At 47.2% G+C, this 25,516-nt stretch overlaps 1 protein-coding gene across 25 annotated transcripts in view; it reads left to right on the forward strand.

Moving 5' to 3' along the window:
- The window catches only part of ptprdb (protein tyrosine phosphatase receptor type Db), a 157,946-nt gene extending 134,327 nt beyond the window's left edge, over window positions 1-23,619 (forward strand). For 10 of the 25 annotated variants that reach the window (XM_068591845.1, XM_068591850.1, XM_068591851.1 and 7 more), the window contains 16 exons: window positions 429-653; window positions 743-903; window positions 1,933-1,944; window positions 2,661-2,773; window positions 3,480-3,577; window positions 5,447-5,570; window positions 7,833-8,008; window positions 11,115-11,234; window positions 11,839-11,993; window positions 13,574-13,859; window positions 16,463-16,641; window positions 16,728-16,854; window positions 18,214-18,339; window positions 18,480-18,634; window positions 19,294-19,429; window positions 20,163-23,619. In XM_068591845.1, coding sequence (XP_068447946.1) covers window positions 429-653; window positions 743-903; window positions 1,933-1,944; window positions 2,661-2,773; window positions 3,480-3,577; window positions 5,447-5,570; window positions 7,833-8,008; window positions 11,115-11,234; window positions 11,839-11,993; window positions 13,574-13,859; window positions 16,463-16,641; window positions 16,728-16,854; window positions 18,214-18,339; window positions 18,480-18,634; window positions 19,294-19,429; window positions 20,163-20,231 — 2,262 coding nt within the window. In that variant the 3' untranslated portion in view covers window positions 20,232-23,619. Of the gene's footprint in view, window positions 1-428; window positions 654-742; window positions 904-1,932; window positions 1,945-2,660; window positions 2,774-2,875; window positions 2,918-3,479; window positions 3,578-5,446; window positions 5,571-7,832; window positions 8,009-9,446; window positions 9,471-11,114; window positions 11,235-11,838; window positions 11,994-13,573; window positions 13,860-16,462; window positions 16,642-16,727; window positions 16,855-18,213; window positions 18,340-18,479; window positions 18,635-19,293; window positions 19,430-20,162 lie in introns of all 25 variants that reach the window. The other 15 variants (XM_068591835.1, XM_068591847.1, XM_068591837.1 and 12 more) reach the window with 3 other exon arrangements.
- The last annotated feature ends 1,897 nt before the right edge of the window (window positions 23,620-25,516 follow it).

Consider the following 25,516-nt stretch of genomic DNA (forward strand, 5'->3'; position numbering starts at 1 on the left):
AATAAAAGATTCTTAAAAAAGAAATTCAAATTCATTTATTTTTGCATCTCCTCCCACCTGTAATACCTCCGCGCCCCACTAGGGGGTCGCGCCCCACAGTTTGAGAACAATGCATTTTACGTAACGCTTCCCATCTCATTCCACTTCCTGCCTTTTTGGATTTGCCTTTTTTTTTTCCCTGCGAAGACCCCGTCACCTCATTACGCTCGTTCTGAAAGCGCATCCGTGTGTGCGAGATTAGTTTCAATAGAGTTTTTTTATGGCGCCCGCCCGCGGCTCTCGGTGGATAAACGCGCGAGCAATCCCGTTGATGATGAACACATTCATGCCGAGGTGATAATGCCCGACGCAGCCCCATTGTCCCTTCACTGATGAGTGGGTTTGTGTGTGTGTGTGTGTGTGGTAAAACTGTTAATCCCCGTCTGCAGCTGCTGAAAGAGATCAACAGGACCAGTGTCAGCCGCGCCCTGCGCATCCGCAGACAGGCCGGCCAATCGGAGCCGAGGGCCTACGTCTCCGCCCACTTCAAGACCCTCCCCCTGGAGTTCACGCTGGGCGACGGGCGAAACTACGGCGACTTCCGCAACCGGCCGCTGCAGAACGGACAGGAGTACGTGTTCTTCGTGCTGGCGCTGTTGGACCTCTCTGAGAACGTGAGTGCCACACGCGAACGCAGCTCGGCGCCGTTTCTAGTGAAAAATAAATCGGACTTTTTTTTTTTTTGAAACGTGTCTCGCTGCAGACCATGTACGCCACCAGCCCTTACTCTGACCCCGTGACCTCGTCGGACGTGGACCCTCAGCCGATCGTCGACGAGGAGGAGGGCCTGCTGTGGGTGGTGGGGCCCGTGCTGGCGGTCATCTTCATCGTCTGCATCGTCATCGCCATCCTTCTGTTCAAGAGGTAAAGGATGGCATGATGGGGGAGGGGCGGAGCAAGGACATCAAAAAGAGAGAAGGGGAAGGATTTAAAGTTTTGATGAAGAGGTTTGAAAATTAAATAATCAGAGAGAAGAGCAACGGATGCAAAGTTTCCAATTTTGCTCTTCTGTTTGTCCGATGTATTATTTATATGTTATCAAAATACTTTGGCGTGTGACTTGACTTTATTTATTTGACGTGGACATCACATTCCTAGTACATATCTGCACAAAAAGAAAACCAGATGCACTGTGTTGAGCGTATATAGCTAAATGCTAATTGCCAACACCTGTCCACAAGAGGCTTTTACAAAAATATATATATATACAGTATAAATATATTAAAATGGAATAAAAAAGATAATACATCCACATATACATCCATAGATGCATACACAAAGTATGAGGGTGTTAAATCTTAACCATAATTTAAGTTTAATTTATTAAAAACCTTAAAATCGTTCAGTTCTGTGCACACAGGAAGTATATTTTAGCCTGTCGCTCGCGTCTGAGTGGAGATTCTGAGGAGTTTGAGGGATCTCCTTCACTCGAACCCCAGAAACAAGCTGAGGCCGAGCGCAGAGCGCTAACGGAAGACACCGTTAGCGCTCGTTAGCGTAATTCACGACGACCGTCCGTTCTGCCGGCGAGAGCTCTGTTAACGCCAAATGCAATACATTACCAATGACTCATTGCAGCATCACTAACCTTGATGCTAATGCGCTAAAGTGTTGTACGTGTGGTGATCCACAGCCATAATGTCATAGTTCCAGTGTCGTGGTAGAAGTGTGTGTGTGTGTATGATGGGACGCGGTGTGTACGCAGACTCATTTGTGTCTGTTCAAGCTGTCCAGCGCCGTCGCGAGGAGGTGATTTGTTCCAATGAGAGGGAGAGAGCGATGAGTTCAGCGTTGCGTTGAGTCTCTTGTGTTTGTTTGTTCTTTGACTGGACACTAATGTTATTCATCCTTGTCTGTCTTTTTATCTGCTCTTCCCCCCCTGTCTGGATCCAGCAAACCTGACAGGTAAACAAACACTACCTATTTACCATTTCCCTCTGTCCTGCGGGGTATTTCCCTTGAAAAGCCTTTGCAAATAATGCTTTGGATAATAGATCCCAGCAGAGTCAGGATTAACTTGATGTGTGTGTTTCTTTTTTGTTCCTCTTTTGGATGATTGCATGGTAAGCTGCAGTGCACTGGGTGAAGACATGAGGCATGAGAGCATGCAGGAGTGGGGAACAATGGCGACGGCGCTGCATGAGTTTACAGCTCTGATTTCAACGGGAAGATAATGTCAAAGAAAAGACGGAGTCGCTTCTATTTCCTTAGGGGGGGAGGGAAAGCAGACTTCCACCTCCAACCTAGAAAATGTGCCGACTATTTACATATAAAAGAAAAGAAACAGCTGCAACACTAAACCAGCAGTCGACCAAAACTGATTTTTCTGAAGAATTACAGCCCCGTAAATGTCCGAGGAGCAATTTTACGTCGCTTTTCTGGGAAAATTTTTAGAACATCCGCATCTTTCTGGTCAATTTATTTGAACACAAATCTCCCACACACACAAAAAAAAAAACCAGAGGTTCTGCGTGAGATTACAAATCCCACATTCTCCCAGATTCAGCTGTTGTTGTTTTGTTTTTTTTGGGTAGTAAAAAAAAAAAAAAAAAAGCTTTTCAGTTCATCAGCGGTGGAGATGCTCGTCCGCGCTGAGCGCCCGTTGATCTGTGTGATTCCAGGAAAAGGGCCGAAGCCGAGGGCAGGAAGGGCAGCTTCCCCTGCAGCAAAGCCATGTCGTCGCACCACCCGACCGACCCCGTGGAGCTGCGCCGGATCAACTTCCAGACTCCAGGTAAAGCGGACGCGCCGCCGCCGCCGCGCGCCGCCAGCGATGCACGTTTGTCTCTGAAGCACCTGTACGAGATTAACCGTGGTGTCGTTTCCCCCTTTCCAGCCTACCGTGTATCAGTGTACCGCGGTTACCGACGGTTGTCAAGTTAGTTGGTTTAAGTCCGCACATCAGTTCTCCTCTTTCATTTTCTTGCCTTTCTTTCTTTCTTTCTTTCTTTCCTTCCCCCTCTCCCTCCCCATCGTCATTGCTAACTAACCTTTCCATCCCATCTAGGATGAAGCTGCTTGAATTGACAACATTTCATCAAAATGCCTCTGGAATACTTTTTTTTTTATATATTTCTTTTTTCTTTTCTTTTTTGAAATGCTAAATTTTTAACCACCTGTGTGTCAGAGTCTTTTTTTGGTCTTCACCAGCAGTGTGCATATGTACTCCCAGGACATGTTATTGTGCTTCAGTAACTTTCAGAGCACGCACATTGTTCTTTCTGTCTTGCCAAGAGAGAAAATGGTCACTTAACACACAAAAAAAACAACCCCTAAAAAAAAAAAAAAAAGCCATTTGCTTCCCGCGCTGACTGCGGACAGAGCACTAAACAACACCGCCTCTGAGACTCCTCGCTCTTAACATTTTCCTCCCCGAAAAACAAAAAAAGAGTTGTGACTGTCTCCAAATGGCCTCTTTGTTCTCTTCCTGTGCTCGGCAGGCATGGCCAGCCACCCGCCCGTCCCCATCTCCGAGCTCGCGGATCACACCGAGCGCCTCAAGGCCAACGACAATCTCAAGTTCTCTCAAGAGTACGAGGTAGGAAACGACCATTATCTGTCCCGGGAAGGCTTTCAACTTTGGGCTTTTCAGTGCCGTCGCGCACAAATTTATCGGTGATTCTGCATGTTTTTTTTGTTTTTTTTTTAAAGCTTCAATTTCAATGGCGAGCGCCGTGCGTCGAGCCCCACGCAGTCCCCGAGTTGCATTTTGATTCTTTTTCACAGAGCGATACGAGATAAAGCACACTCTCCCCCTCTCTCTCTCTCTCTCGCTACTGTCTTGTCGTTATCTATACAAATACAAAAGGGGGAAATTGAAATTGCAAGCTCAAAGAGAGTTTGCTTACAGCCAGATGGTTATCACCTCGTATTTTCTACGCTTTGCCGGAGAACGAGCGGCGACGGCGATAGAAATAAAGCGCCAGCGTCGGAGAGAGAGAAGACTCGTCCAAGAGATACAGGAAGCAAGAAGCTCTCTTCCCAAAATAAGACTTTTTGATTAGTTCCCTTCAACTCGCGGCCCAGTTAATTTGGAACAAAAAAAGCCTGTACTTGGAGATAACCGAGTGCCTGAACTCGGTGTGCTGAACTGTGACACTGTGAATCAGTAGGAGTAATTCTCGACGCGCCGCCTGTGTAGCAAATAGCGCTAGCATCGCAATGAGCCCCACAGAGAGCCATTAGAGGGCGAAAAATTGTTTTCTTTTCCCTCGAATAAAAAAAGAACAAAAATCAGTTTAGGCCGACGGCCCCCCGGGTGAAAAAAAAGCAGACGTAAAGCTCTAATTGGCGAGCGCGAGAGATAAATCGCGTGTGACAGAGATACATATATAGAGGAAGACAAGGGCACATTATGCAAAGAGTAGAGAAACAGAGCGAGGGTGTTTTAGAGGAAGGGGGGGGGAGAGAAAAAAGCGTTGGAAGAGCGGACCGGGTGGAAAGAGACAGTGAGGGAGAAGCTGTGTGTAATTGTGGTGTCAGTTGGAACCGCTTTGTCGAGCCCGGCATTCCCTCTGCATGACTGTGCGCTTTGTTCGGTGCCGAAAACCCTTAACGACGAGGGAACGAGAGAGACGGACGGAGGACGGGTTGAGAGAGAGAGAGAGAGAGAGAGAGAGAAGCCAGAAATGTTTGCGGCGTAATAATCAGACACACATGATCTGGGGCAGCGTGTGCAGTCTCCAACACACACACACACATGCTCTCCAACCAGTACCACTCTCTCTCTCTCTCTCTCTCTCGTCCCTCCATCAACCACACCGTAATTATGTGTCGTAAAATATTCACAATTGCTAAATTGCCCTGGCTCTCTCTCTCTCTCCTCCTCGTCCCTCTCCATCGACAGCCCCATAATGACCTCATGTCTGCCTCTCCCAGCTAAAGGCGATGGTTACACTGTAATTACCCTCCAGGAACTTAATGTGTTGGTCTAACACAACCATCCTTTCTCTCCCAGAGGAATTTATTGTGCTTTTATCCTCTGGTCTCTGCCTGCTAGTTTAATTTTCTCCTCTTTTGTCGAGTGCATCCAAAACGGAAAGTCCCTCCATCGCTGGTCGTTTCCCCCTCGATATCGTATTTGCCGACATTCTGGTCCAAGTTCAATAATACCTTGTTAATTTTCAATTTGTCCTCTGTGGTTTCGCTCCAGCGACACTGGGCAACGCTCGCGAGCTCAAATTCGCGGACTCGTCTACTTCTGGCTCTCCTAAAAGCCATTTTCTGCATCGCGCGGCCGATTTCAAGGAATAACATCGCCCTCGCCAGCGTTTAATTTGAAGTGGTGCTGCTCACTGTTTAGCGTATGAGAGATTTATTAGATCATACTGACCGGCGTTTGAATGTTGTGCTTTCTGTTCGGTGTTTCCTCTCGTCTTCTTTGACCTTCATCTTTTGCGCGTTGCAGTCCATCGACCCCGGTCAGCAGTTCACCTGGGAGAACTCCAACTTGGAGGTCAACAAACCAAAGAACCGCTACGCTAACGTCATCGCCTACGATCACTCCAGGGTCATACTCTCCAGTATTGAGGGTAAGACACGCTGCGAGTGTGTGTGTGTGTGTGTGTGTGTGCTCTTGTACTTCTATCTTTGTGGGGACTTACTTAAGCGTGGGGACATTGTTAGGAAGTGATGTCATTGTGGTCCCGTCTTTTAATGGCTGTTTATGGTTTGTGACTTGGTTACAGGGTAAGTTTTAGGCTGAGGGTTTAAATTGGGCATTTAGTTGTGATGGTTAAAGGTGCAATGTGTGAAACATAGCCAACTGCTCCCAGAGTAGTAAAAATGAGAGTTTTATCTTCAGGGACTCAGAAGTACTTCCACCTTTTGTCCACAGGGGCCGCCAAAAAAAAAACCTTTGTTACTTTAGGATAAAGCAAAATAAACCTTGACCTTAATTCATGACGTCATCAGATCACCGTAACCTTAATCTAAAGTTGCAAAGTGCATTCAAAGCCGCTCGTACACGTGTCAAACACAACTGCAAGTTCTACCTTCCTGCAGGTGTAGAGATAGAGGATCGCTCGGGGCCGCTCGGCCGCATTGTGCCAACGCAGTGAGTCATCATGAAGTATAGAAGTACAGTCCGTGTGTATGAATGTGTGTGTGTTAGAGCTGCTATCCGTGACAAATGAGGTATTACTTAATTTATTAATAGCCTATTTACTGAAGCGGTTTCACGGTGCGCCCATTCTGCTGTTTTTTGTCTTTTTAAACGGTCTAAAATTAGAGGAAAAAAAAAAATGGTCTCAGTCCTGTTCTCGGTGAGCGCTGCGAAGCGCGCACACACACACACACACACACCCACCTCAGCTGGGAAAGACCTGAGGCAGAGAAACTGGCAGCTCCAACGCGGAGACAGGGAGGCAGTGGGAGGCCAAGCCCAAACAGATGAGCCTTATCTGGGCAGAGCATGTGTGAGCAGCCCTTCCACCCCCGCTTGTCCCGGAGCCCTGGCTGTCTGTCTTTCTTTCAGCTTAGAAAACACATATACTCTTGAGCATGTCCAAACACACAAGAAGCGGACACACACACACATACACACACTTTCTACGATTGATTTAAAACACATGCCCGGGATGTGCACAAGCGCAGATATGCACGTTTTGCTCCCAGTCTCCTTCACACATGCTGCATGAACACACACTCTGCCAAGCCAGGGTAGCCAGCAAGTAACAGGAGAGAGTGTGTGCGCGTGTGTGTGTCTGTGTGTGTGTTTATCAGCACAGCGCTTCTGCTGTAGTCCTTTGCAATAAAGTTGCAGCACATCAAAGCGTTTAGCCAAGCTGTCGTTTAAAGACTGAGGTTGATAAACATATGTTCCGAGCTCTTCTTGCCGTCTGTCCCCATCCCATTTGAAATAAGTTGTGTAAGCACCCCGTGCTCCTCTGTCATTTAAATGCGTGTGTGTTTGTGTGTGTGTGTGTGTGTGTGCGCGACGGAGGCTTGGGGTTTTACAACAGCGTGGGGGCTGAGTTGTGCTCACATGAAGTCGCGGCGAGAAGAGAGAGTCAGCTGCAGGAGTTCCTTCCTGTCAGGGATTCTTCTGTTTGCTCGTCGACTTCCATCTTTTCAAACGTAAACTGCCATCAGACGACTCAAAAAGGAGTTTTGTGTCCCACTTCGGCAGATTCGGGTCACGGCTGAATGCATGCGCCCCCCCCCCCTCCCTCCGTGTACGTCTGTGTGTGTACTTTGGTGTTTTGCCGCGTGTGTGTGTGTGCGTGTTTGAGCTGTGACTCAGTGATTTTTGGGATTATGGTATTAGGCCCCAGATGAGCGGGACTGATCCTAAATCAAATACACACAGATGGTCTCTCACGTCGCACACACACACACACACGTGCACGTGCACGTACACACACACACACACACACATGCAATCCCCTCCAGGACGAGCAGTGTCAGCCCGAGTTTTACACAGAGACGAGGCCCTGCGGTCATATTGCCATTCAAAGAGACACATCCAGAGTAGACTCAGATTAGGCCCATGATCGTCTTAGCATGTATTATAAAACAAGACGGCTGAACAATCCAACACCAAAGGACGCTTGGTCGGGTGGGAACATTAATCCCCCTCACCCCCCCCGCCGCCCCCCGCCATGACCTCAGACGATCTGCTCCGTTTAGTACTGCGAGACGGGGACCTGCTTCCACTTCGAGTGAGCCTCAATAGATTGTTTCACTGTGAATCAGGATGAGAATCCATCGGTAAAGCACAGACGCCGTCGGCGACCCTCCACCCATCGCGATTCATTCTTCACCTTTCGACTGATCCTCCTTTCGTCTCGCAGGCGTGCCGGGCAGCGACTACATCAACGCCAACTACATCGACGGCTACCGCCGCCAGAACGCCTACATCGCCACGCAGGGGTCCCTCCCGGAGACGTTCGGGGAGTTCTGGAGGATGGTCTGGGAGCAGCACACGGCCAACATCATCATGATGACCAAGCTGGAGGAGAAGTCACGGGTAAGAAGACCGAGAGGAGGGGTGGAGTACGCAGGCAGAAGAGGGAAGGAGGAGGATGGGGTAGGTCACAAGGGGGTGAATGGTAGGTCGAGTTGGCGTCAACGGATGGAAGGCTAGTGTTTAAAACACAGGCCACAGTGGAATAAATGTAGGAAGGGAGCATGAGAAGAGGATAGGGTGAGCGACACAGATCACAGAGTCAGATAAGGTCACTAAATGTAGAGAAGCAAACAAGGGTATGCCAGATGAAGAGTAGCACTACCAGTACAAGCTAGCTGGACCACTGATGTTGTCACAAGCTTTTTTACAATGTGTAACTACAATTATTGATTTTATTGTCAGCAATTTTGCAGTACATTCCCATCACCTGAGACGTACTATAAACGATACATCTTGACATCAAACAGATGTTAGTTTCATGATGCGAGTGATGCACACCTTTAGTTTGCACCTCAGCGATCAGGAGGCCGCCGCGTGCTGCACACTCAGTTCATTATTTCCTTGTTTCACCTGCAGCGTTCTGCTTTAAAGACTTTGGAGGAAATGTCAGAAGAGCGGCGGCGGCGTGTGGCGTGCCAACGGACGCCCCGCGGTCAGTTTAGGGAAAGGAGGGGGAAGGAGACTGGATTTTGGTGGAATATGATTGGATTCGACTGTATGCAAGGGAACGTCAGGAGGTTAAAGAAGTGGGTGGGAAGGGTAAGATTACGGAGTTTAAAAACGGGATTGGATATGGAAGCGGGGCGCCAGGTTGAGTGGGATTAAGCAGAACAGAAGCTGTCAAGGACACGGGACGTTTCTGAAGGTTAAACTACGACAAAGTAAAGTTGCAGGGAGGCGAGAGTCCGATGCCGGACGGGACATTCGGGGCGGGACGTTTCCCTCCTTAAGGACGCGGTAGGGCGGTAGAGTCCGAGATGAACTTCACGAGGAGAGAAAGGACCACAGAATGAACCCAAAAGACCACCGAACTCATCTTGCGCTGAAGGAGCTGTGGTTAAGTGGGAAGCTAATGATTAGCGTAGCACGAGGCGGCGCTCGGTCCATCCGAACACAGCAGGACACAGTGGAATGGAGAAAGTCCTCTGGGTGTGGAGGGTGGGGGTTACAAGTACAGCTAAACAGAGGGAAGCTAATGAATTAGGAAAATCATTTAGCCTCGAGTCCGTCTGCTGTTGTTAACCGGATACGCGCTAAAAAAAAATCCAATGTATGTAATGAGAATGTCATGTCGGAATGAGAAATAACAAGAACGGCTCCAGGTGTGAATCATGATGAAGTGCTAACCAGTTGTGTCCTGAGCCCTGTGTTCAGAGCAGAATGATCCTTTTCCTCTCATCTGTGCTTCTCCTCCCACTAACCCGTGTCCTGTGTTGAAACTCTGTCTGCTTTTCCGACTCTTTTCCAACTGTCTCTGTTGTGTCTGTTTGACCCTCAGATGCCCTCTTATTTCTTCTCGAAGGCAAGACCTCTCTTTCTCTCCTTTGCTAATCCCTTTAATAAAAATAAAAAAAATGCAATCTCACCTCACATGGTTTTCTCCTTCCCTTTTTTATTTAATTTACCCCTCTTCCCTATATTCAGTGCCCTTTTTTTTCCTCCCTCCTGCTGCCCTTCCCTCCTCCCTCCACCTTTTCTGTGCAGTAACCAGGCGCAGGACTGTTTTCTACTCATCACAAGGCACCCGTAGTTAGTTTTTCATTGTAACCACTGCAGGTCGGACACAGTGCACATTAGCGTCTACCGTCTGCATGATCACGCCCCCCCCCGCCACTTGTTTTTCTACTTTTCCCGCCACCGCCTCGCAAAAAACCCCCCCCGATGAATCTCCATCTGCTGCGCTTCGAACGCTCTAAATTCAATAAGCGATGACAACGTTATGCCACAGTGAAGACAAGTCATTTTACCCCCGCTGTTAATTATCAGCCCACTAGCTCTGTTATCTGCCGTTGGAGGGAGTGGTGGGCCGCTCGTTGGAGGAGATGATTTAATCTCATTTAACACCTCTCAACATTACGTCGTTATGTGTTTACGCATTAACGACACAGATGGTCCCGCTGTGGGAATCGTGCCAGTGCCCCTTCCTTCCTTTTTAAGCAGCGAACGAGCCGGGCGCCTCCCGCCACGAGCCGGCATGTCGCTGGGTGCTATCGCCTTCACACGGGGCTGTTTAGTGTTTGGCAGGGGCCTCGAACCCTCCACCCTTCCCCCGAGCCGCCACGCCCCCCCCTCGTGGACGGCCGTTCCTGTCCCCGCGGTGTCTCAAGGTCTGGTGGGAAAACAACAGTTGAAAAGCTGTAATTACAGCCTGAGCGGTACCGGGCCAAAACGCATAATCCTCCAGTCTGGAGCAGAGGAATGCAGAGCGAGCTGAGCTGAGCTCCCTGCTGTCTTTGATGTGAGGACTGGAGGGATCAGCACATAACGTTTGGTTTGGCCTGATTCTGCCAAGTGCACCCGCCCCCACCTCTTCCCCCTCTCCGCTGGAAGAATATATATATTTTCTTCCAGCGGAGACTCTGAGGCTAAGCTGTAGAAACTACAAACATGTCCGCTCTATTCGAGGTCGGGGGGGGGGGGGGGGGGTTGTTGGGACTTGGTGTTCGTGGGGTGTGAGGCGATGTACACGCCGGGTGTCACTCGGCTTTTTCCAGCTTTGCGGTGGATCTTCGTGAGAGTCCACCGACGTATGTGGCAATTTCATGCCACACAGGTTTTCTAGTATTTAAGGCGCAACTTATGCAGGATCACATCCCAGAAAGCAGAACTCTCTCTCTATCTCTCACTTCCTCTCTCTCTCTCTCTCTATCTCCACACACTCGCTAAACCCGCTTTCTCACACCGGGTTGTCGCTGTATATGCAAATTTTTGTTCCAAACATTACTGTCGGATTTTTTTTTTTTTTTAAAGTCTCTCACTGAACTGCTTTCTCACTTATTTTTTTTTTTATTTTCCTTTTTTTTTGCATCTGTACACGAGCACACGCGCCCGAGCCTCTCTCTTTCTCTTCTTTCACCCAAAAAAATTAAAAAATAAAGAACCGTGCACAGACATCATGCAGAACTGCTCGGGCGTCCTTCACAGCTTCTTCCCCCCCTCTCGCCAGGTGAAGTGTGATCAGTACTGGCCGACGAGGGGCACGGAGACCTACGGCCTCATCCAGGTCACCCTGCTGGACACGGTGGAGCTGGCCACCTACTCCGTCCGGACCTTCGCTCTCTACAAGGTAACGCGGCCCCCAGTGCATTGATCTGTTGAAACAATTACGCCGACCCGTTTGTGCGTTTGTGCTTGAGTCTGCGCGGTGGGAAGACGTACTCTCATACACTGCTGATCTTTAAAGGGATTCATTGTTACCTGCAGTGGTTTCTTCTGAGACTTTGTTTTTTATTCTCTTGTTGTCGAACAAATCTCCACAAAAGCCACGATAAATGAACCCCGAGTGTTGACCTGCATGCTTCACACCTCCGCTGTTGCCCCCAAAACTGTTATTATTGCCATGAAGTTTATTTTCAGTGCAAGAACCCGTCGCTTTAAATGCTCACCAGGCCAGCAAAAGTGTATTAATCCACGGCTGAGAATAATCCCCCGTATTCCTGATTTAGCAATGTTTCCTCGCAATTTTAGCAAATTACTGAGCCTCTTTCCTTTTTTTGTGACCGTTTTGTAAAGATGTTTATCTTCAGCGGGAATAAACGGGCCTAGAGATAAGTGCACGAGCACGTTGTGGGGTTTTGGGACGCCACATATTCATTGTCAAATAAAACAAACGTGTAAACAAGTAAACGCCGGCTTCGTCGTTCACACGCTGTGTCCGTCTGCTCGTCCAGAGCGGCTCCAACGAGAAGCGCGAGGTTCGTCACTTCCAGTTCACGGCCTGGCCCGACCACGGGGTGCCCGAACACCCCACTCCCTTCCTGGCCTTCCTACGCAGGGTCAAGGCCTGCAACCCTCCAGACGCCGGTCCCATGGTCGTCCATTGCAGGTGCGTTGTTTTCCCATCATTGATTTTTATCTTTTATGTTTTATTTTTCATTGGTTCAGTGTCAAAGACTCATAAATTCAGCAAAAAGATTTTTTTTTTTATTGCTTTGTGTTCATGTGTGTGTGTGTGTGTGCTTGCATGAAACACTTATGTGTTATTTTGGGTTTTACTTGGCAGCGTCATTTCCAAAAACCCGGGAGTCTGTGAAAATCACCCACAGTCCAAGAGCACTTGTATAAAATCATTCACAGGTCCCGCACTGATTGACCTGCCATTATGCAAACCCCAAATTGTCCTCGCTGGCTTTCGACAGCCACATTCCTTCCCTTACCGACAGCCATCATCTCCAAGGCTTTTACAACCGAGACAGCCTCCGATGCTTCCAGAAGCAGCTTTCGGGGCTTCGCTATTTTGCCGTTCTCGCCGGTGTTCCAGTACGTCGTGGGTTCAGAAGTTTAAGGAGGGAGGGACGTGTCATTGCAGTCTCGGCACAGCGTTGAGCTCCACAGCTGGAACGAAGCGTGCCACCGGGGAAGGGAAGGAAGGGGACGATGGAGAGCCCGAGCTCTCGGGGGGGGGGGGGGGGGAAGAATCAGGTATGGATCGCGGGAGGAAGAGCGGCGATGGAAGAGAAAAGGGGGATTGAGGAATGAGAGCAGGGTGGAGGTGGAGGTGGGGGAGGAGGGGGGGAGATATGTGAGCAGAATGAGAGAGAAGGTAAGGGTCAAATCCAGGACGCGGTGGATGGAAATGATGAATTAAAGAGAAGGGAAGGTGGAGCGAAAATGGAATCTGAAAAAAAAAAAAAACGTGCAAATGCAAGAGTGGAAAAAGTAGTAGCGCTGGTGTGAGAGTGTTGCAAGGGTGCTTGGGTAGAAGATAAAGAGGCAGGGAGATAAGAACGGGAGGAGGAGGGGGGGGGGGGGGGGTGAAAAGGTTGGCAGGAGAGGAGCTCTTCCTAATCTCCCGTAGCAGTCAGATGGAGTATCTAACAGGATTATCAGTCAAATGTAATTATGCCGGCAAGACTCCATCATAATGTGCCTTAACATATCAACCGGCCTCTCTCTCACACAATGGGCCGAGTCCCACAGCACACACACACACACTGATATTAAATTAATATAATATTACAATACAAGGAGTTTTTTATTCTTCATTTGCTTGCTGAAACTTGCTTGCTCAGGCCGTTTTCGGCACCAGCGCAGCAGAAACCTGGACGTGTTTGGGTGGGCAGCTAAATGTATTACATTTCTGGATTGCATGTCGATAGGAGAGGATATCTTCCTAATGCCAGTCAGACGGCGTTGCTGACTCATCGCTGATGTCAATTTTTTATTTTTTTTTACATCCTTTGTTGGAAATACTGCCGGCTGGCACCTTCGTGATACTTAGTGGATCCCGGCCCAGTGTGCGAGGGCTTCCTGCGGCACGAGGGCCAGATTAGCGGCGGGTTTGAAGACACTCGAGGGAGGGGGGGGGGGGGGGGTGATTTGCTCGACAATTCGCACCCAGAAGGTTAAGTGAGAATATTGCATCAACATTTGTTTCCTTCTTTCTTTCTTTCCTTGCTCCGTCAGTGCTGGAGTCGGTCGCACGGGCTGCTTCATCGTGATCGAGGCCATGGCGGAGCGACTCAAGCACGAGAAGACCCTGGACGTCTACGGCCACGTCACGCTGATGCGCTCCCAGAGGAACTACATGGTCCAGACGGAGGACCAGTACATCTTCATCCACGACGCGCTGCTGGAGGCCGTGACCTGCGGCAACACCGAGGTCCCCGCCAGGAACCTGTACTCCTACATCCAGAGGCTGACGCAGATCGAGCCGGGGGAGAACGTCACCGGCATGGAGCTGGAGTTCAAGGTGAGGGTGGTTAAAAAAAGAAAGGTACGGCCGATTGATTCTCGGTGGCTGATGATGATGAACTGGTGTCTGCAACAGACGGCATCAGCGCCAGCGACACAATAGCGCCTCTGAATTTGGTATCGGAGATATTCAGTGCCTCAAACACCACAATATTCATCATTCACCCGTTCAAACGCTGATGGCGACCATGCAAGGTGCCACCTATTCACACCCATTCATACAGTGTATAAATATATATGTATATATATATATACACACAAAATACATATACGCAATAGAATACAAATAACTGCAGTGTGTATTCAGGAAATTAAATTAAATGTAAACAAGTGTGCAATATATATCCACAAAATAATACAAAAAAAGGCCCTAAACAACTCATATTGACCAACCAACACCTCTTACTATTAAGAAAGGCCTCTTGCATGCACCACTCCTCAGTGTTGGGCTGTTGGAGTTAGATTATGACTGACAGCTCTGCGGCGGCGAGGTCCAGGCCGGCGTGGAGGAAATGGATTCGGCCGTTTGGGATTCCTCCCGCTGGCCAGTCAGCTGCTGGTCGCTGAGCATCTTTTCCCCCCGGGCTGTTTTTGGTTTCCACCACCCCCCACCCCCCCACCCCCCCCTCTGAGAGTTTCATATACCGAGGATGGATGGTTGGATTTGAAGGGGATTATGGGATTGCAACTTTTTGAATCCAAGGTAAGCGACTTCTACTGGGAGGAATGATGTCGGCCGGAAAGTTGCACTTTCTAACAAAATCTCAGAGCAAGGTCACATGGTCAGCTGATCCGAATTCAAAGGCAGAACACGGAACACGGAACACGGAACACGGCATCAATCCACGAGCGAGAAGAGCGAGCACATGAGGGAGCGTCGTCGAGCTGCTTCTGCGGTTTGTTTACTGCGAGTTCTCAGAAGATCTGTCTTGGCTCAGCTGGGCGGAAAGACAATTCACCCACACAGGTATATATATATATATATATATATATATATATATATATATATATATATATATATATATATTGAAAGCAGGTGGCTCACATCTTTTTTTCCTGGAATGGTTTATTTCTGCTCAGAGGGCAAAGTAAACACAAAGCCACTCCGAGCAATCTCCTCCATCCAATGCTCCGGCATTCCTGTCCTAATGGCAGCGGTTACCTTCAGCATGACAATGAAACGAGCGGGGGCTCCTTGCTCGGCCTTACATATATATATATATATATATATATATATCTCGATGTAAAACATATGCCGGGGGTGTGATGAGTCGGTCAACACGTTCCGTCTCACTCCAACACTCGAGGGACGGACGACGGCGCTTTTCCATCGAACAAAACACCAGAAGGATGGAATTTCTCACGGGAGGAGAAGCGTCGCATCCCTTTCTCGGTGAAAAAGAAAGTTGGAAAGCGCGCGAGTGTGTGTGTGTGTGTGTGTGTGTGTGTGTGTGTGAGAAAAAGCAAAGAAACGCAGCTGCCCTGGCAGCCCCCCGGTAACCCAACACCCTATTAAGACACACTGTTTTTGTTTCTGTACGCTGAGAGTTGACTGAGAGCTTACGGGGGTTTGCCAGCAGGGCGCGATGGTATCCAAGCTCAACAGATGGTTAAAATAATTGGCACGTATCAAGAAGGAGCGGAACGTTCTTTTTTTTTTTCCCCGTGCGTTTCCAGACTTCATCGATAAGGCGAGGAGTTGAAATCCAAATCCAACTCGCACGAAGACGTTGCTATCGTTGGCTCCGCGAGGCCTCGGTTGCAGGGAACCCAAATGAACCGGTGAACTCGCGGTCGGGGCTCGCGGGATTTTCCAGCGCGGTCTGTCAGTAAGACAATACGGTACTGCTGTTCCTCCCACAGCGCTCCGGTAGCCGCCGCCGCCGTCGCCGCCAGCCAACCAGCCAGCCGGCCGGCCCGCCAAGGCTCAGTTCACCAGACCCCATTGTCTCCGTCTGCGGTCGGCCTCCGCCCCGTCTCTCTCGTGTCATCCAATGGTCGAAGTGTCAGAGAGAGTGTACAGTGTGCGCTCACGTCTGCGCGTATCCCTGCACATTTATTTAGATTTTTTTGAACTGCGGTTCACATATGTGCGTTGGGACAGTGTGGGGCCTTGTGGTTTCCTGTCCCATCCCCCCAACCCAACCTCTGATTTCCTTCTTCCTCCTCTCGTTCATTTTATAATATTCCCTCTCCCGATCCTCTTTCCCCCACCATGTTGCCCCTCTTTTTGATGTCTGGCTGAATATCCTCGGGCCCGCTGAGTCAAAGTGATATTTTTACTCTCAGTATGCCGGCTCGGGCTAAATACAGTTGAATGAGGTCCCTGAATTTGTCTGAACTTTCCCTCCTTCCTTTTAATCAATCCCCTCCAACCCCCGCCTCCTTGTTTTCCATTACTCCCTTCCTCCTTTCAGTCGATTCCTTCGTGTTTTGCTCGCTCCCCTTGGAGCCATATCGAAGGATCTTTAAAAGTCTCTTATATATGTGAAATAGCAGTGTCTTGTAATCTCCCATGTGGGATTGACCAATTGTTTGACGCAGAAATGAAACGACTTAATTCAGCTCGAGTGTAATCTTCTGAAACATTTCTCTCTCCAGCGTCTGGCCAGTGCCAAGGCCCACACGTCGCGGTTCGTGAGCGCCAACCTGCCATGCAACAAGTTCAAGAACCGGCTGGTGAACATCATGCCCTACGAGACCACGCGGGTCTGCCTGCAGCCGATCAGAGGGGTGGAGGGGTCGGACTACATCAACGCCAGCTTCATCGATGGATACAGGTCAGACACAAATGGCATCACATGAAGGTTTGGTTCATTGGGTTGACCGGGAGAGTGTTTCTGAACTCATATCCTTGTGTTTGCAGGCAGCAGAAGGCCTACATCGCAACCCAGGGCCCGCTGGCCGAGACCACAGAGGACTACTGGAGGATGCTGTGGGAACACAACTCCACCATAGTTGTCATGCTAACCAAACTGAGAGAAATGGGGCGGGTACGGACACACGCACACACACACACACACACACACACACTGTACTTGTGATTTTTGGTCTTGATTGCGTGATTCATTTTACCCAAACATGGAATGTATTATACAAAAGCATACATTGTGCTGTAATTGGGCCTCATGATTTCACTAATTAATACTAATTAACGCTGAAACGCAGCATCAGCAGCCGCTCTTGTGATTATGTCGTCCGTTTTTCTGTTTCCACTGTCTGTTTAGTGGGAAACTGTCATAAACAGATTTAATACGTAGCTATTTTGGGGGGCATAACTGTAAAAACAAAACCACAGTGTGGAGGGAGAAAGAGATAAAGGTGTGAGTTATATCTCATGAACAGCATACGGGACGCAATTTTCCTGACACCGTAGCCATAAATTGTTCTCGCAGCCGTTGATGCGAGGACAAAGCAACGCAAGTTTATTTGTAGAGAAATAAATTATACACCCGGGGAATTCAAAGCGCTTTACAGGTGAGCAGATAACTGAATCATCAGAGGAAGAGTGTTTCAGGTCGACTCCAAGAACGCAGATGGAAAACAGAGTGCGTTCTGCCAGACTGCTTCCAGTGCTGCGCAGCGCAGAAGCTAATAGCATAGCAGCTAACGGCGTAGCAGTTGACGGCGTAGCAGCTAAAGCGTAGCAGCTAAAGCGTAGCAGCTAAAGCGTAGCAGCTGACAGCGTAGCAGCTGACAGCGTAGCAGTTGACAGCGTAGCAGCTAAAGCTTAGTAGCTGACAGCATAGCAGCTAAAGCGTAGCAGCTGACAGCGTAGCAGCCAAAGCTTAGTAGCTGACAGTGTAGCAGCTAAAGCGTAGCAGCTGACAGCGTAGCAGCTAAAGCTTAGTAGCTGACAGCGTAGCAGCTGACAGCGTAGCAGCTGACAGCGTAGCAGCTAAAGCGTAGCGGCTGACAGCGTAGCAGCTGACAACGTAGGAGCTGACAGCATAGCTAAAGTGTAGCAGCTAAAGCGTAGCAGCTGACAGCGTAGCAGATAAAGCGTAGAAGCTGACAGCGTAGCAGCTGACAGCGCAGCAGCTAACGGCGTAGCAGCTGACGGCGTAGCAGCTAAAGCGTAGCAGCTGACGGCATAGCAGCTAAAGCGTAGCAGCTAAAGTGTAGCAGCTGACAGTGTAGCAGCTAAAGCGTAGCGGCTGACAGCGTAGCAGCTGACAACGTAGGAGCTGACAGCATAGCAGCTAAAGTGTAGCAGCTAAAGCGTAGCAGCTGGCGGCATAGCAACTAACAGCGTAGCAGCTAACAGCATAGCAGCTAACGGCGTAGCAGCATGAATGACTATATGAGTGTATGAAGCTCTGACCAGACGCCTCTCCGCTGTCCTCCTGCAGGAGAAGTGCCACCAGTACTGGCCTGCAGAGCGCTCAGCCAGGTACCAGTACTTTGTGGTGGATCCCATGGCGGAGTACAACATGCCCCAGTACATTCTGCGAGAGTTCAAAGTCACGGATGCCAGGGTGAGTCATCGCCACCGGTGTGTTTGTGTGTTATGTGTCCACCTTTTGTACTTCTGTGCTTTCGCCTTATTTTTGTGGTTAGAACAAATAAAAACACACTCTTCTTCTTCTACTTCTACTTCTTCCTCTTCTTCTTCCAGGACGGCCAATCGCGGACAGTTCGTCAGTTCCAGTTCACTGATTGGCCGGAGCAAGGAGTGCCAAAGTCAGGGGAGGGATTCATCGATTTCATTGGCCAGGTGCACAAAACTAAAGAGCAGTTTGGCCAGGACGGGCCAATCAGTGTGCACTGCAGGTAAGACCGGCCCCTCCCACTCGGACGAGCATATTTCAGTCAGGGCAGTGATGCTAAACCATTAGCTTCGAGGTCAAAGGTCACAGTCATGGGAAACTACGAGCATGAGTTCACTTCTCTGCTGCAGCTCTAAAAAAGTACTTTTGTAATGCTGAAACATAATAATACATAATGTGATCTTTGCCATGTGTACGCAAACACATCTGAATGATGTCATTAGTATGCTAGTAATATTTTTACGACAACTTTTTAATGACACTTTTTGTACGGCTTTCTGTGACATACTTTACGACGTCTTTCTACATTCCTAGGACACACTATATATACTCGTTCTTATTTTTTAGGACCATTTCTGATGTGTTACGATGAATTTGAAATGCAGAATTCAAAAAGAGTTTTTTGTCTCACTGCACTGATTATTTTGGCATTCTTCAGAACTATTACCTTTATTTTTGGACATAGTAAATAGTTCCTGACAGTTTGACGACGAACTCAAGTCTGACTTTTTATGACACACGATATATTTTTAATGGCGTACTCTACCTGCCTTCATTATGATATTTATATGACGTGCTATAAAATGCCTTTTTTTAAACGACACATTACACTATTTAAAAATGTATCCCGCTCACAATGTGTTTCCACCTCTGGGCCAACAGCGCCGGCGTGGGCAGGACGGGTGTGTTCATCACCCTCAGCATCGTGCTGGAGCGGATGCGGTACGAGGGCGTGGTGGACATCTTCCAGACTGTGAAGATGCTGCGCACCCAGAGGCCTGCCACCGTTCAGACAGAGGTGATGAGCTCAATGCTCCTCCTCCTTTCTCAGGGGCCGATCACACCGGACGCGACGCTCAAAAACGCGTCGCCAGCTAAACCGTTGTTCTCCTCTTTAAATGCTGCGCGGCGCATTTTTTTGTTACGCTTAAAAGTTTAAATATTCTCAACTTTTAAGCGCGAGGCGCGGAGTCACACAGCTCATCAATGTCACGCCCGGCCATGGCAGCCAATGGGATCAAGCGAGAGGCGGAGCTTTACTCCTTCCTGTCTTCCTGTGGTGTGAACAGCGGGGAAGTCAAAAGAAAATGGCTTCCCTCTGACGAGGCGCTAATGTTAGCGGCGTTTAATGACGAATAGCTTTACAATTCTAGATGGAAACACGACTTTAAAGCTCAGAAGACGCTCCAGCTGACTGCTGCTCAGCCCAAAGTACTGAACGCTCTCGTCATCCAGACACGAGGAATAGATGCTGGTATTCGCCGTACTCTTTCCTTTTTTTATATATATATATGTATTGTGAACCCAAAAACGCTTTTTTGAGACCTCTTTCCTCCTCATCCTCATCACAGCAAAGCCAAGAGCGCGACGTCTGCTTGAATCCATTTTGTAACTTAAGTGTTACCGCCCGGTTGCGCGCTGGGCGGTGTTGCTCGGCGCGTCTGGTGTGATCGTCCCTTAATTCATGCTTTCTTTCCCCTAAACGCTCGTCTTCCTTCTCTCACTCACTTCCATGTCCTCCCTCCCTGCAGGACCAGTACCAGTTCTGCTACCGGGCCAGTCTGGAGTACCTGGGGAGCTTCGACCACTATGCAACATAAAACCCGACTGGCCGTCTCTCTCACGCCACATCCCACCTTAGTGCACTTTTCTTAGGCCACGCGCGGCCTAAATCAATGCACTAGGCTGCAATGTGTCTTCTGAAGATTTGTGCGACCACACGCAGAGCGAAGGGGACCCGTCGGCTCATCCCGTACTCAGAAACAGCACCTCCAACTGAGCCATAGCAACCTGCTTGACGAGGGTGTTTTTCCTTTTCACCCTCAGCCCAAACACACCCGTTGGTCAGTCTGAAGAAGCAACTTCAACCGCTGTTCCAATCAGAATACTTGATCAAATGTTTTTTTTCTATTGGTTTCAGTGCTTTTGTGAGCACCCAGATTGCTTTACATTGTTTGGGTGTGGAACTCTCACCTCGTCCACCACCAGTGTAGCATCACCAACCTAGACACCGGACCCGGCTACAGTATTTAGCCGTCACGAGAAATTTAGATTTTTTTTGTTTTTCTATCTCGAGGACTGTCCAGAAGGAGTCGACAAACCCATCTTGTGGAAGTCTCGTGGACTGGAACTGGGACTTTTGAGCACCAGAGAATTGCCAACGTGGGACTGAAAACACAGAGCACACCGTATTAAAAAGACAAAGAATATACATCCCAAAAAAAACACACACAAAAAAGACACCAAGCTATGTTTTTCTGTTTTGTTTTGGAAACAGACTCTTGTGTAGTTTCTTGTGGATGAAAAGCAAGATATTTCTACCATACAGTAATAAAAACCACCAGTTCAACCTTATGCTTCATGTTTTAAGATAAGGGAAGCGTGAGAGAGGTTTAAAACGCATACCACAAAGTAAAAACATTCATTTAGTTTTTTAGAAAAAAAAAAAAAAATACATATGTGACGATCTTGTTATTTTTTTTTTTAAACTGGCTATTCTTTATGGCATGTTCTGTTTTTTTTGTTTTTACAGATTCATGACTTTGTCCCCACTGACGATACAAAATGCAAAGTTGTATTTTTTACCCTCCCGTGTAACACAATGATCTGTAGCGTTTAAAAGAAGAAAAAGAGGAAAAAAAAAAAAAAAAAAGTGATACGGTACTGTTTTAAAGTGTACAATCAAATCTAGTGTGGAAAAAAATGTTCACAATTCTATAAAAAAAAAACACACACACACACAGCACCATTGAGTGTCACGCCTGTATTCTCTAACACACTCAGCTTTTTAACGACACCGATGTTCACCGAGCACGCGGGACGCTCCTCCTCTCCTCTTCTGGTCAGAGAAGTCGACCCGTTGGAGGGTTTCGGGGGTCAAGAGGCCGACAGCATCACCGATGATGCTAACTGAGGGAGGGAGGGGCTTCTGTGTGGAGAGACGGACAGGTAGAAGCACGGAGAGCACGCACAGAAAGCAAAGTACGTCTATTTATGTCCAACGCGAGCTTCACGGAGCGGCGAGGCGAGGAGCAGACGTCTCACTGGAATGCTCACCTATGACTTTTTCTCTCTGTCTGATTCAGTGTGCAATAAGTAGATGTATTATATATATTTTTGTGTGTAGTCACTAACTGCAGTTATATGCCATTATGAAGACGGTGACGTCGACGACGCGTCTTTTTCTCCCTCCAGACACAAAGATGTTACGTAGGATTCTCGCCACTGTTCGACGTGTCCAAACAAGAGGGTGTAGGGGGGAGGGGGGGCGACCTCTGACCTCTGACCTCTTAGGAAGTAGATCTTTTTATCGTGTCACAACTCCAGTAGATGACGTCATACTCCTGTGTGTCACGCAACCGACGAATGATCAAACGCATACTTCAAACAGCATCTAATAAGTATTTTTTTGATTTTAGATTTCTAGTGCCTTATATTACACGCCTATTTTGATAACGTTACTTTAAAGGGTTTTTTGTGTATTTTACGTGTGCGTGCGTATGTGAACCGAATGTATGTGTATATGATTTTGTTACATTGCGGTGTGTGTGTGTTTAAGTGTCTCGTGCGTTGTGTTATTCGGCTGTGAATCTTTGTATGGACGGCTGTGCGGAGGCTGGATCGTTGTACTCGTCACTCTCGCAGCAGCAACACTGTCATATCTCTTTTAATCTAACGGACGTCTGACATGAGACTCAAACACAGAGGGGGGACGAACATACGTGGTTTCAAAAACAGGATTTAAGCCGGACGGTCTGATCATTTTTGGCGGGAAAAAAAAGTTTGTATGTCGACAGCTTTCGGTCTTGTTTGCTGGGTCATGTGACCAGACTGTGTGTGTGTCCTCTTTCACTCAGACTTCAGCTCGCCGGCCGGGAAATTTCGGCCTCGCCGGCGACTTTGGCCATACACACACACACACACACACACACACACACACACACACACTCATATCTTCAGCTATGTCAGAAGATCCATATGAAGCTAAGCTAACGTGGCTTAACTTTGGTTTTCTTACTTTCTCTCCAAACTGACAGACAGACAACCTAAAAAAAAAAAAACCCGTCACACTGCTCATCCGCGTTCCTCATTCTGATGTCAACAGTTACTCTTTTCTTTCTTTTTTCTTTTTCTTTGACGACAAAGGCTGAGAGAAGTTCAGGTGCTACGTCTCTAACAACACAGAAACCATCTTTTTTTGTATCTCCGCCGACGCTGGACCGCATTGGGCATCGTCGGCGGGTTTCCGCCCTCCCACAGTAAAACCCTGTTGTCGTTTTTTTGTATGCATGGTACCACTTTTGAGATGCCCCTTTGGTCGCACCTGTTATGGGAAGACTTGCACTTTCTCTCTTTGTACTATGCACTAATACTAGTATCCTATTATCTCCGATAGCCCCTCCCCCCCCTACCGAAGGAGTTTTACTTGAACTCAGTACAGACGGACCCTGTAACGCTCACACGGTTGTTTATATGTAAATAACACAAAACACAGAGAGTAATTGAAATGCTTAAATAGATGAACAGATAAACAATTAAGCTCAAGAGTGAATAAGAATCTATCGGATATACAGAGTGATATAATAAAAACGATGCACCTGAAATCACCGTTTATGGCACAGCAGTACGTGCAATACATCACATTGTGGATTTGTTGTACCACAAAAGAGAAGTTTCACAAAGAAAAGTGTTCTATTTTACCCCCTAATGTATCATGTAGATGGATAAAACTGGAGTTTATAAATTGTATAAAAATTAAAATATGGTGTTACTTGGATCAATTACCTTTAATTGGTCTGTAAATGTAAACTTTTTTTTTTTATTATTATTATTTGGTTTGTTTTCTGCTCCGGGTCAACAAGTGCTTTTTATTTTCTTACATTGGTTCTCGGAGCGTGTGAAAACCGAAAAACAGGTCTGTATGGATTTCTGTTCTCTGTCGACACAAGTTTCATTTGTTACAAATAAACTCAAGTGAAATAATTGCTACCTCTGTCATTTTGTGTAATATTTAGGACTTTAAATAACATGTTGGGAAAAAAATGATTATATGAATTTTGAAGACATTGTTTTGGATGAACAGCAGCTTAAAATTTATATTTTGCTGGTTGGATACTGTGCTGTTTAAAAGTTAAATGATATTTAAATATCTGTAACGCTGAAAATATAGTCTCAAATTAATACATTGTTTTGGCCCCTAATAATTCATGTTGTATATGTAATATTAAAGCTATAATTGTATATCTGTTTGAAAGTAAATCAACTCACACAGGCGTTATTAAATAAGCTAAAATATATTATTATATTAGCTAAAACATGCTAAATTAGAGGTCCTTTTGTGGGCTGTGTTAGCGTAGCAGACGCAACACTTCAAGTGTGTTGAAAGTAAAAATCTCAGAATATCTCAGTCTTAATATGTAGAAAAGTCATTCAAATGTCAGTTAATTATTCCCAAAAACTACATACAATAACAACATTATAGGATATAATAAAAAGTCATAGTATAGTATGTCTTTAAAGAAGTACACGTAATTATATGTATATAAAAGGTCATAATGAAAAAATAAAAAAGATCCTTTTATTTGTCTAACAAAGTCTTAAACATTCACATGACTTTAAAATAGTATTATATGTCGAGATATGTCAGTGTTTTTGGTCTTCTGTTCCTCGTTTCCATGATTCATGTTTCCCTTCATGTCGAGTGTTTCCTGCTTCTTCTTTTTTCTGGCCTCGTTATTTTTTTTCCCGCTTTTGTGACCGCCCTCATTAGTTTCACCTGTCTCTCTCACTCATCACCTGTGCTGCTGCTCACCTGTTCCCGCTGCCTTCACTCGGTCCCTATTTATAGCCTCCTCCATTAAGTCAGAGTACAGTATGTCGGGAAAAGGTTACAGTATGGAAAGCAAAACACCTCGTCATAGTATATCTGTATTAAAGGCTCGTAGTATGTTTTGTAGAAAAGAGTAATTCACAATACAATATGCTAAAAGAAGTTTAAAAAAAAGTATAGTATACTCGTCCTAGCCATGCAACTCCAAATGTGTTCTTTATGGGTTAAAAAAACAATAAGATGAATGAACTATTTTACCATGTTTGTAAATATGATAGAAACATATTGCTAACTTATAAAGTACATTATGCTCGAGATTGAAACTGCTAAGATGCAACAAACTGAGGTAAAAGAAACGGTGAAGAGACACACGAGCGAGCCCTCAGTCTTTTCCAAATTATGATTGCATAAACCAGATATTACCAGGTATTACCCATCACCGTACAAGGTATTAGCCAAACAGACCAGGTGTTACCCACCACCAGACCAGTAATTAGCCAAACAGACCAGGTATTAGCCGCAACCAGACCAGGTATTAGCCAAACAGACCAGGTGTTACCCACCACCAGATTAGGAAAAGGCCAAACAGACCAGGTATTAGCCACCACCAGACCAGTAATTAGCCAAACAGACCAGGTATTAGCCACCACCAGAGCAGGTATTAGCCAAACAGACCAGGTGTTACCCACCACCAGACCAGTAATTAGCCAAACAGACCAGGTATTAGCCGCCACCAGACCAGGTAATAGCCAAACAGACCAGGTGTTACCCACCACCAGATTAGGAAAAGGCCAAACAGACCAGGTATTAGCCACCACCAGAGCAGGTATTAGCCACCACTAGACCAGTAATTAGCCAAACAGACCAGGTGTTACCCACCAAAAGACTAGGAATAAGCCAAACAGACCGGGTATTAGCCAAACAGACCAGGTGTTACCCACCACCAGACCAGTAATTAGCCAAACAGACCAGGTGTTACCCACCACCAGATTAGGAATAAGCCAAACAGACCAGGTATTAGCCACCACCAGACCAGTAATTAGCCAACATTTAAAG

Source organism: Clinocottus analis, unplaced genomic scaffold, assembly GCF_023055335.1.
Source record: "Clinocottus analis isolate CAN_PGR_092001 unplaced genomic scaffold, fCliAna1.0.p SCAF_26, whole genome shotgun sequence".
Classification (NCBI taxonomy): domain Eukaryota; kingdom Metazoa; phylum Chordata; class Actinopteri; order Perciformes; family Cottidae; genus Clinocottus; species Clinocottus analis.